Source organism: Ptychodera flava, chromosome 2 (genome assembly GCF_041260155.1).
Source record: "Ptychodera flava strain L36383 chromosome 2, AS_Pfla_20210202, whole genome shotgun sequence".
Taxonomy (NCBI): Eukaryota; Metazoa; Hemichordata; class Enteropneusta; family Ptychoderidae; genus Ptychodera; species Ptychodera flava.
In genome coordinates, this window is record NC_091929.1 from 13,526,302 (window position 1) to 13,539,105 (window position 12,804).

General features: G+C 35.7%; 1 protein-coding gene across 1 annotated transcript in view; it reads left to right on the forward strand.

The window, feature by feature from the left end:
• The first annotated feature begins 1,106 nt into the window (after positions 1 to 1,106).
• LOC139115154 (centrosomal protein of 290 kDa-like) overlaps positions 1,107 to 12,804 on the forward strand; it is a 61,166-nt gene continuing 49,468 nt past the window's right edge. The window contains exons 1-13 of the mRNA XM_070677069.1: positions 1,107 to 1,253; positions 2,889 to 3,006; positions 3,860 to 3,989; positions 5,209 to 5,270; positions 6,317 to 6,448; positions 7,643 to 7,696; positions 8,281 to 8,433; positions 9,210 to 9,392; positions 10,053 to 10,142; positions 10,604 to 10,726; positions 11,296 to 11,419; positions 11,677 to 11,846; positions 12,136 to 12,206. Coding sequence (XP_070533170.1) covers positions 2,914 to 3,006; positions 3,860 to 3,989; positions 5,209 to 5,270; positions 6,317 to 6,448; positions 7,643 to 7,696; positions 8,281 to 8,433; positions 9,210 to 9,392; positions 10,053 to 10,142; positions 10,604 to 10,726; positions 11,296 to 11,419; positions 11,677 to 11,846; positions 12,136 to 12,206 — 1,385 coding nt within the window. The 5' untranslated portion in view covers positions 1,107 to 1,253; positions 2,889 to 2,913. The remainder of the gene's footprint in view (positions 1,254 to 2,888; positions 3,007 to 3,859; positions 3,990 to 5,208; positions 5,271 to 6,316; positions 6,449 to 7,642; positions 7,697 to 8,280; positions 8,434 to 9,209; positions 9,393 to 10,052; positions 10,143 to 10,603; positions 10,727 to 11,295; positions 11,420 to 11,676; positions 11,847 to 12,135; positions 12,207 to 12,804) is intronic.

Consider the following 12,804-nt stretch of genomic DNA (forward strand, 5'->3'; position numbering starts at 1 on the left):
TAAATAAATAAAAACATCTAAGACAAAATGAGAATTGAATTAGAATTGGAATAATTGACCAAACAACACATGAAACATATTCAAAATACTACGTCAGTGTCACTACTCCTATAGGCCTAGGCCCACTCCCACGTGGTAGGCCTAGTGATACTGACGTCGCATTTTGAATGTTTCTTGTGTTATTCTGTCAATTATTTCTATTCTTGTTTCTTGTTCAATTTATCGTTTTCTCTTACTTATTCATTCATTTATTTGGATTTTTGTTGATTATTTTTTTTATTTATTTGTTATTTATAACTTATTTGCTTGTTTGTTTTGTTTGATTGGTCTGTTATTCATTCGTTTGTTTTTGTTTATTTTGTTTCTATTTGTTTGTTTGCTTTTTATCCTAGCTTCCTAGTGCTTGAAGGTAAAGTTATAGGCACACACTGACACAGGCAAGGGTTGTGTACCAAAAAACGTTTAATGCACGACAGTTATATATTACTTCTAGACCAACTGAAAAAAGAAAAAAAAAGAGAGTTTTGCTTAATCTATTTTCAGATGGATATGCTACAAATAGATAAATAATTAAACAATGAGCGTTGAACAAAAATATAATAAACACACAAAAATAAGCAAATCAACAGTGAAAAAAAACGAACTTAACAAACAAAATCTGGAAAAAAAATAATATAACCGGGTTTCGGAGAGCAAAAAGAAGAAGATATTCTTAGGAGATGCTGGATAATAATCTATACCAAACTCAAATGCAAATAGTCCTCTCCCCACTGTGAATTTTTGAAGCTCCCCTGCCCTGTGGCGAAAACACTTGTCGATTTCCCCCGCCCTGGAAAAAATTTCCCTTTTAAATTTTATCGTTCCCTGCTGACATGAAGCTCCCCTGCCTTGTTATGAAAAAACCTGTCGATTTACTCAATATTTAATCTTATAAATAGGCTCAACTTCCCCTGTCCCACAGGTGTGTCGAGTTGCCGTGTATACCCCTTCTCTGTATATTACACTGGCAACTCCAGGTAGCCATGCCGCAAACCCGCCATGAAAGCGTTTGATGGATAACCCGGATTAAAAAGCGCCCCCATACAACGGGAATGTTCATAAACACTGAATATTTGAACTCAAAATGGCGGATAGCTAAGCTACCACCATCGTCCAGTATGCCGTGCGACGCTAAATAGGTTACTAGGGGACTTTACAGGCACTTTGCATGTTTAGAAAGCTATCATTCCACTTATTTGCTTTTGAAATATAAGGTAAGTTGTCTTACGGTTGTTTTGTCCGACTAGTAAATTCAGAATGCCGAATATTTTCATGTATTTGCAAGGCTGTTGAGCATGTCCTTTCAAGTCCCGATCCCGTGCACTGAAAGTGACAACCATGGAGGTCGGAGGTAGAACATTTTACGCAGTGCCGTTACGGTGTATATTTATCCAAAACATGAATTTAAATGCAGCATTTTGCAATCATAAGAGGAAGAACACTGAGGATCAAATGACGGTTAATATCCCAGCTTTACGTAACTTTCGGTCCAAAAGTATACCGTTGTTTTGGTCTTGCTAATTTACATGTATTGTACGGATTGTGTGTAGTACAGTACTAGTACTACAACCTACTACTACTACTAGTGCTTGTACAGGTCACCGGTCATGAAATAGACGGGTGAATTGCTTCGACCCGTAGCCTCACCTGAGTCCAACGTCGGTAATAAGCTGTGTACTCACCGACAGAGTGCAATTGTAAAAGTAATAAACACATAGAAATGATTATTGGACCAGTTTAATGTAATAAACACATACATCGGTGCAATATAGTAAATAACTCTCTCCTTTTGCAAAATATGTCCAACAAATAAGGAACTGAAAAACTATAGTACAAATTACAATATACAACGGAAATATATCTGGTTGAGCATGGAGGTACTTTGGTACGTCCATGGGTTGAGTTATGTTAGAGATATGAAAGCAAAAAGACAAAAGTTTGTAACATTTTATTTGTGAAAGTGAGCAATATAGTGAATTTTACAACACAGTTGAAGTATGTGACACCATACCCAAGGTAGAACCTGTATTTATGATCATGGATGTAGGAAGGTCCCTTCCTGTACCTCCATGATATGGGTAAAACTTTAAGCCACCTACCTGTGTCTTGATGATGAAAGTGAATTTGGAATTAGTCTTGTCACCATCATTTCCCTCTGACTCAGTAGATAATCTAATTTCAACAGGGTTGTTCTGCAATACAATGGTGAAATGATTAGCAGACTTTTTTGTCTGGAAATTTTATTTTTATTTTATTCTAGTTTGAAGCTGACACCAGGCTTGTATCTAACCTGTAATATTTTGGATTATATTTTTAATGAAAACGTTATTCGAAAAGAGATACCTAAACAAACTGTGTATAGTAATTGTCACCATTATGTGGCCTCTATGTTTGTGTATGGCAGGTGTGACAATCAATTTGTTGGCTTGCCACTTTGAGAATGTTGCCTAAAAGGGCCCAGTAGCTGTCACTGTTGATGATTTGTTCACTATTGCTGTTTTTAATGTCAACTACGTATTTGAAACGCTTATTATTTAGCTTGTCAACACAGCTTCTGTATGTGTAAAATACACTGTTATTGTTTGCAATTTGAATTCTTGTCCATACTAGAATTCCCTTGTCAACAATAACAATATACATGTACACATGTACAGGCTGAGTTGACAAGCTGAATACTGTTTATCTCTGTGTTTTGTCAAGCAGAACAAGAAACTGTAGCTGACATTTGAGACAAAAATTGTGAAAAAAATCATCAAAAGATACAGCTATTGACCCTTTAATGACTGCTCCTCACTGTACGTGATATTTAACTTCTCTTGTATCACTATTCTATTGCATGTACCAAACAGTTAGTGCACCACAGTAACCGTCATCATGGCACCGCTAGACTGGAACAAGATTATGGAAGTTGACCCTGACGAGGTGTCAGATGAGGCAGCAGACGACTGGTTTAATACCATCTCCAAGGTAACTGATTTTCAGCAACAAAAACAAAATAATCATAAACAACTATGAATGCCAAGATTACATTGGATGTTTTATATGTTTGCTTTGAAAATTCTACACAGAATATTATTCCTTCTTTCCTTTCTTTGCTCAATGAAGGAATCAGTGAGTGATGAAGTGACCCAAGTCATGACAAGTCGAGGAGAAACAGTGACACGGTCATTATATCACTCGTATTTTTGTATCTAAATGAAGAACACTAACTGGAAGTAGCGTACTTATCTTATGCACAAGCCAAGGGATTTATTATCTCATGCACAAGCCAAGAATTTGTTAAAATATTTTCACTATAAATTGAGTTTCCCTAAACTATGAAACACTTTTATATGACAATACAATGTATCAATGTACCGTGAGCAAGTTGTCAATCAATCTCCTGTGTCAGTCACCATTGAGGATTAACCCTTTGAGTGCTGTAATTTTTCCCGCCAAAAATAAGTGCAACATTTTACCAGTTTTTATGAATTTTTCTGTAATTTTTTGATAATTTTGGATGAAACGGACATTACATTTCATTGGCTCTAATTTTTTATCAAATTTTTGGCAAAAATCTGAAAACAAAATGATTGGAGTACATTTTATAAATGTGACAAAAATTGACTTTAGCGCTCAAAGGGTTAATGACTAGAACTGAACATGTGCCTGACTATTGCTTTATCTACATGTACATTTATCTCCCGCATAGTTTTACTCAATTTCAAAGATAGCGTGTCTTCTGGTGTGGCATTTATTTATTAGAAGTAAATATTTATTGAAAGTTCATTCATAATGCTAAAGGCTCACACTGAGTTTGTGTCATTATCTTTGATTATAGGCCAACGTTGACGATGAAACCGACGGTGATCGACTGGGTCAGCTCTTTGAATTGACCAGGGCTGTTATGAAAATAAAAGGAACGCAAGCAGATTTTGCAGAAGAGGAACTAGAAAAGCTCATCAGAAATGGTAAGTTAGGAAAACAAACTTTCAACGAAAAAGACCAATCCCATTCTCCATCTGTACAGTATGTCTAGCACTGTGATTGGTCATTTATGACCCCAGTATGAATCCTACAGTTTTATTGTACATTCAGTGAAAGCTATGTAAGTTATGTATCCATTTGCCATTGTCACTTTATTGTTCTTGTAACAAAACGTTGAGTTTTGAATACGGTACACCATCATACCTGAGGTCAGTGTTTTTGCTAAGGTTAGGGAACATTGGTAAATGATTTTGGAACTCTGGTAAAATTTCTGTTGTCCGCTAGTATGACTGCATTGATATACCAAAGGTACCCTGGTAAAATGATTAGGGAACCCCAGTAATTTGTATTTTTAAATTTGTATTTTTAAAGCAATTTTTGTCATTTTTTGGCACATTTTTTTTCCATTAAAATGCCTATCTTATAGCCTTGTTATTTGGTATACAGCTTCATAGGGATGATTAAAATATGATATATTCAAATATGATGAAATCTGCAATTTTATATTTTTGCGGCAGTTTTTGCCATTTTTGGTCAAAAAATTTGTTTCCCAAAAACTGCTTGTTTGATAGCTATGATATTTGGTATACAGGTACTGAGGGGTTATCCTAGTGTGATAACTTGAAATTATGATGAAATCTTCAATTTTGTATTTTCGGGCAATTTGTACCATTTTTGGTCAAAAACTGTTTCTCAAAAGTTACTCATCTGATAGCATTTTTTTGTCAAACTGCCTGTATAAGCGTCCACCATGTGAAAGACGGATGGCAAAGACACTACAGGTATAGATGGCGGTTTTCTAAGCTGGCTAAAGATGAATGTCTGTGTACATAGTGGTCAATATGAGCCATACTGAGACATTCTTCTCTTTAAGAATACACTGTATTGCCAAAGGACTTCTGCACTCCGTATATATCTGGTATTATGCTATGGACATCCTCTATACTGTCCATGTCTATAGTGGCTTCAGGAACATCGGCCCTATGTTTCTTTAGTTTGACAACATATCTTTTGGTTTCCAATATCAACTTCAGGAGAGTAAGTTTTTACAATAACTCTACCTGAACTCTACCTGATCCAGCCTAAACTCTCAGACACTAAAAATTTCTCTTCAAGTTTCTGATATAAAATGTATTCATTGGATTTTTTCATCTGCATTGTTTATTTTTATGCTGTTGATTTTTTTTCATTTCATGGTTGTAGATCAAAAACAAAAGGACAGGATAGATGAGCTGGAAGAGGAAGTTGCAAGAGCAAGAGTTATGGTGAGATTGGTGTTTTTTTTCCAACACAATCTTTTATGACTTCATGGATCCACACTTTTGCTTCTCTGTAATGTCAACTTTCCTTTGTAACCTTTGACCCTGGCCCTTTGTTGGACCTCTAGGTTTGATGTTAGGGTTACATTTCCCGGCGTCATACCAGTACATGTATGTGTAGTTCTTATTAGGCCAAAGTAATTAAATTCTTTGTTTTGCGTCCACTCTAAATGGGAAAAGGTATGCGTCTAAGCGGCTGAAAAACACACACAAGAAAATTAACACAATGTAATTTGATTGCAGCAAATACAAAATTGTAACAAAATTTTAGTTCAGAAAAGCTAAGCGGGTATGTCCTAAAATTCCTATTCAAATACACTGTGTGTGTTTTTCATGAAAACCTTAAAAACCTAGGCGGGTAGGGACGCAAAACAAAGAATTTAATTACTTTGGCCTTATCAGTAAAATTTGATCCAAATGATCTGGTCTGTTTGTCATACGAAGTCAAAAGAGTGGTTCTTGTGTTGAAAATTTGGACACCATTTCAATAACTGACAATATGTGTTCTGTAAGTTTCTCTTTTTATTGTAGCCTACTTTTCCATGGAAGAGCTATACTTTATACAATAAACAACAGAAATATGCTGTTTTGATTTCTGAATTAATCTTAACAGTTTGGGATGTTTCATCTACCGGTACCATCAGAAATATAGTTCCTATTATGGAAAATTTTTATTTTAATATTTCAGTTGGATTCTAGATTTGATTCAAAACGCTAAGAATGAAAGAAGAAGAAGCAACTCATTTTGATATTATTTTTATCACCTCGGTGATATCAATTATTTTTGCATTGTACTCCAATATTCTGACAGAAGTTAATGATTTTAATTTACCACAAAACAAAAGAGTATTGCCCCATTGTGATTCATCTGACTGTGGTTGTTTGGTATTTTAACCTGTTCACCCCCAATTCCCTGTGAACCGGTCCACAATCACCAGTGGTGAAAGGGTGATAAATAAAATTTTGTCTTGTTATCATTGTTTTCTTCACAGAGTGGTCAGCCAAAGGATGTGAGGTTTCTACAGGAACAAGTGCGAGACACTGAGAGACAACTAGATCTGTTACAGAGAGAGATGACAGAGAGAGAAAAAGAGTTAGCAGATGAAAAAAGAGAATCAGAGAGGGTAATTACCGTAAAAACCCTATCAATTTGACCAGAAAAAAATAATTACAATTTTAAATTGATGAATTATTAGAAAATTAACAAAGTCAAAATAATTTTAGTGGTCAAATTATTATGGATTTCAACTTTTTTGACAGTTCATAAGTGATATTGGATGATTGAAACATAAAGATGACTTTCCTGAAGTCCCAACTTAGACACTCTGTGCTGTACATTGTATTGTTCTGTGTAGTTTGTCTAAAAAAAAAACGTTCAAAACAGTTTGTCATGATTAGTTGATCAAATTATTACCTTCTCGAGATTGAAGAAGTCCCAATTTCCATCAGTGGTTGAACTGATGAAGATAAAATTACGTTTTTAGAAAAAATAGGGTGGTTGAATTAATAGAGTGGTCAAATTGATAGGGTTTTTACGTACAGTAGAATGCATTCTAGTGACAGGTTTTCTTAAATCTTGCAATACTTAGCTGGTCTACTTTGTACTTTGCCATCTTAGTGGCATCTTAGTCTTAGGCAAGTTTGTATAGCAAATATCATTGATAAATATAGTAAATTGCTATTCTAATCAAAACACAGCATGTTGAATACAGATTTAATTCTTAACCCTTTCAGTGCCGTAATTTTTTCTCACCAAAATTTTAGTACAACATTTTTCCAATTTTTATGAATTTTTCTGTAAATTTTCAGATAATTTTGGATCAAATAGACATCATATTTCATTTGCTACAGTTTATCAAAATTTTGGCAAAAATCTGGAAAAAATTAACTGGAATATATTTCATAAAGGTGACAAAGATTGACTTTGGCGCTCAAAGAGTTAATCATGAAATAGAATGCCTTGAGAGCTTATTTAGGGAAGTACGGTATAAGTAAAAATTGTGTGTATGACACCGCAAAAACCTTCAGTGTGTGAAAACGATGCATAACATCATTATATGTTAACCATTTCACATTTCTGTAGAAGCCCAGTAGCTTTTCCTAATCAACATTAAAGTGTAAATCACACGTACATAAACTACTAGCTGTGCTTAAGAATTATGACATACTCTCCGGTATGAGACAAGAATAGACCAACTATTTACAAAAATAACAGTCAAGATAATAAAATTACCTCTTTGGACGATTCTGTATGATCCATCGTTTATGCTGTGTATTGTCTACAATTTCATTATCATGTTTGTTTGTTTTTTTCACAGTATGCAACAAGAGCAGAAGACGCAGAGAGAGAAAAAAGAGATCTGAGGAAAGAGGTAAACTCTCTTACAATTTCCTTGTTACAATTTTAAAATTCAGCTTTGCTTTGATATTTGCCTTTTTTTTATTATAGATCATCTAAATGATGTTTGTATTGTCAAGTACTGTTGATGGTAGACTGTGATGCGATCCGAGACAGATATTCTGGCTGTCAACTTTTTGCAATATTTTGCTGATTTGCCGCTTGTGTGCGCTCATTTCGCAGCCTGTGATGTAAATTAAGTTATCATCCAGATGTTTTTATGAAAAATTGAATTTTTATATTTTCCCAAAGTATTAACACAGGGTTTGTAGCCATTTTGATTTTCAAATATCAGTAAAATATCAGGTAAATTTGTTTTGCTAATCCAAAACTTTGAACCGTCAACTTTGATTTTCATTCTTCATTATTAAAAGACAGAGTTTTAAGTCTTCCTTAAAGAAAGTTTTAGCAAAAGTTTAATATTTCCTGTTTTGAGGCATGTGTGCCCATAACAGACCAGCCTGTAGCCATGCAAATGTACACCACTACAGATGACTTCATCTCTCTAATCTACCACTGGTGGCAGTAATCACTGTGACTTTGAATTGTCCTTTCCAGAATGACATCCTTCAGGGAGAAAACCGGGAACTGCGAGCTCAGATGGCAGCCTGGCAGGAAAGGGAGATGCAGATGAAAGGTAGCGGATATGAATTCCAGGCCACCATGAGGAAGAAAAACCAGGAATTAGCCGGATATTTGGACGAGATCCAGGTAAACAAATGTGTTATCTGATTCCAGGTCAATTCTTTAGTATCAAAATCAATTTAAGCTGGTACTTCAGAGCCATTTTTTCAAGTTTTGTATGTTTTCCAAGATTTTTTAACAGTTTAGCACATTAAAAGGGATCCATTTACCATCATAATAACCGATCATTGATTTTTACCTGGGGAGGGACTCCCGAGGGAGTGGTATTTGCCAAAACAATAGCATTAATAAACTGTACAATGTTACAGATGATCAATACATTGACATGGCTGACCTGACTCTTTTACCATATATGGAAAAATATGCAAACTTTTAGTGACTACGTAATTTTAGTGTACTAACTTCCAAATATGTTATTAAAGTTACCAAATATGTCAATATTTAATGACTGTATGAATGATAAATATTCAGAACCAATGATCAGAGCAAGAACGTTCAAGAACTATGTTGCTGCATCCATTTTGGATTCTCAGTAAGATTTAGACTTGGTTTCTGTATGAAAATAAAAGCACTGTGCATTTCCTTTGAAATTTGGGTTGGACTTTTTTCGTCACTATACTGTGTTTTTTACTAGAAACAGTTCTGAAACAAAAAAAATTAACAGTAGAATAAATTTAAAATAAACCGTCTCAGCAAAGGATTTGTTTGCCGTACATGTGAAACGTGAGCAACAAGGCATAATGATAGAGACAGACAGGAACAGCACAAATTGTGTGTCATTATTGTTCAAGAATGAAGAGAAAAATGTTATTTTTCCCCTTTTTTTTGATTTGCGTTTTCAGAATTTGCAAGAAGCCAATGAACAGCTTCAGAAGCAAGTCAGTGAACTGACGGATAATCTTGGCAAAGCCGCCAGAGATATGGACAATATGTCTGAAGAATTCATGAAACTAAAACTGGTAGTGCAACAGTCCGACAGCATGACAGAAAGTCTGCAAAAGGAGAATGATATTCTGAAAGAACAGGTGAGTCATAATACTGTCAATTCTGTGTTTTGTACGACTAAATTATTTGATTTTCAAAAACTTATTCCGTATGATATTGGTTAAGGAAAGGTGCATCTTGAAGACAGGCATTTAGACTCAAATTTTAATAACTTTTGTTCAATATTGCCATATCCTACCACAAACAATCAAATTCTCATTAAGTCAGAGTGTGCAGATTACACAGATATGCAGATTACAGAAATCGAAAACCGAATCCTCAAAATTAATTAAACTTCTATAAATTTCTGTTCATATACAAGACTTCCATATAGCTGACTTCAATTTTGTGAGGTAATATTGGTTAGTACATGTACGTATCATGTTGATTTGTATACTGGTCATCAGTCGTATAGTGTTATCTTTTATCACTTTTTTGCTGTTAATTATCAGAAGTGAATTTGAGAACCTCCGCATGACTGTGAGTGAGAAATGGGGTAGCTGGGAATTATGCAGTTTACACAAACCCAGCGACTACTTCTATAAATGTGGATTGTAGATTGTAGATTGTTTATTTATCACAAAAGGAAGTGAAAATGAAAAAATGAAAAATGAAAGGTACAATGGAACTGCTTCAAAAGTGTCATCATAAGTAATATGACTTATTGTAATATTTGAAATGTAAATTTCTTTTTTCAACAGATCCGTGATCTGAACGTTCAGATTGGAAGTAGAACAGATGCAGATGATGAAATAATGGGCGCCTTGAATGAAAAAGTTGACGAATGGAAGGTGAATCAAATAACGTCCACTATTTTACAAAATCGACGTTTGTAGTGAGCAGGCATTTTTACCCAATCTTTGTCAATTGTATGTTTCTCTGTGTAGGAAATTAACTGTGAGCAGTCAATGTGCAAAAAACCAGCAGTTATCTTCATGAATTTTACAATCTTGTCAACAAAAACTGTCTTTAAATAAAGGCAGAACTTGAGAAAGATGGGCCCATACTGGACAATTTTACAGTACAGCTGCCATTGAATATCAGGTGTGATGATTGACAGTTGAACAAAGGACAGTCAACCTTATACACTGTACTAGTCAAGTTGATAAAACTACACACAAACAACACACAAGTATTTGCATAATAACACAAGAAACAAATTTCATTTTACCAATGTTGGTACTAGATGTTCAGAAATATTTAATGTAAAGCACAAATGCTGATTGTTTGTGATGTTACTTCGCACACATAGGAAGCACTGGCTGAGAAAGACGAGGAGATAGCAGAGCTGAATAAAATTCTGTCACAGCAACGTGATCAGCTAACTCAAGCCCAGGTAGACACCGACAAAACATCTGTGGTGGCGCTATCACAGGTAAAGTAGATTTCTTTCCTGATCAACAGCATGTCCATGTTTGGCAGGATACCAAGCAAATTGACTGGATGTATACTAACGTTTGCTGGCTATTTGCAAAAAAATATCTCTTTTGGACAAGAAAATACATTGGCTATGAATGTTTTGCCTGTTTATCAGTTAAATCTGTGACTCATGCTGAAAAAGTTCAAACACCTGGATTAATAATAAAATCTGGATTTGCTTATTGCTTTCCTTGAAGCCAATTGTCTATTGTTGTCGTGTTGCTGTTGGCGATGTTTAGCAGACCAGTGAATTGTGATGGTTAAGATGCTAACTAGTTTCCAGACAGACTGTAGACAGAGAGACAGAGAGACGGAAAGACAGAAAGACAGATGTTAGACTTACGTATACACGTATGGGCACTCAATGTCACAAATAGCTGTAAATAGCTACATAAGCACACAGATAAATTAGATGACAGACGTAGTGCCAGTATTGCCATCCTTGATTGATCAGAAACAAATGGTCATCCCTCCTTGGACTTTGTTTCCATGGTGACTGTTTCCATGGTGACTTTCCTGTTCTAGGCCTTGCAAGAGAAGAACCAACTGATTGAACAGTTGCAGAAACAGCTAGAGGATTATGCTGACAAAATGGAAGAGGAGTCAGCCCTGCTTGATGAATTCAGGACTCAGGCAGCCTCTGGAGGAGGTAAGGACTTGTGAAAAAAAGAGATGTACCAGTTGCCAGGCAACAATATGCAAATTCATCATTACATATGCATGACATTGAGGGCTGATGGATCTCCACTATATATCCAATTCAGCAATAGCAGAGAATCAATCCACTTAATCTGTATAAATTATTTTTGCAACCATCAATATACCACTGATTAGTCCTGTTCAGTAGCAGAGTTTCATACTGAAAGTTCACTTATCTTCCTCCCCCTCTTTCTCCCCCTCCCATAGCACCATCTATTCAGCAACAGAACACCATTCGACGTCTTCGTAGTACCATGAAGCAGTTGGAGGTTGAAGTGAAGTCAGCTGACGACAGAACAATACAGGCAGATGCCGATGCAAGGGAGAAAGATAAACAACTGAATGATGCCATAGCTAGAATGAGAGAATATGAAGCCGTGAGTGTGATCTAATATACTCGTACATTTAACTGAGAGAGAGAGAGAGAGAGAGAGAGAGAGAGAGAGAGAGAGAGAGGGGGGGTTAGGTGGAAGGAAAGAGTGGGAAACATAGACAGAGCAAGGAGTGCATCTTTTGTGTCATTTTTGCTTGAGAGTGGTTTGGTGTGTGTTTGTGAAAATGAACAAAAAGCAGTGTGTAGAGTACTTTCCAACACAAAGAATATATCATGTATTTGTGATATAAAATTTGCCATACCTTGAACACTGGTTTATTTTTCCCCACAAGGGTGAATATGGTCTAGCTGATGCTGTACAGGAAATCAAAGACGGCAAGAAACAGATTGGTGTCAGAGACAAGTAAGTTGCAATGATTAAACATTTACCACACAGAGTTCACAGACTTTCTTTGACCTCTACCCTTTGACCCTTACATTTAGAGTGACCTTTTATCAACTGGATTGTTATTTTAGTATATAGTAAGTGTGTCTTTACGTCGCTACTGTTGTCAGTAATGATGATTTGATGACCATTTTATGCAACTTTAACATTTCCATGTGCTACAAATAATCTCTGGCAGTGATAACGAACTTGATACATTAGCATTTCGATGATGTACATATTGATTCACAGACCATTGTTTAGTATATCTCTCTTGAGCTTCTTCATGTCATCGTAAGACTGCATCTAAAAACTTCTAGACTCTCACAGTCCCTGGTTCGCCACAAGATTCTAGTCTTTGACCTGCACTGATATGCCCACAGTGGTCTGAGTAGGTCAGCCCTCTGGCAAATCATAGACCCTAAGTTAGAATCTGTGGGCAAATGTGTGCTGAAATCAGGCCATGCCAGCCTACAGAGCCAGGCTACACTTATCTAAAAATCAGGGCAGGAGAGGGCTACACTGCATAGCCAATGAGACACTGTGAGAGTCTACAAAGTCCCATCACAGCGTTTCT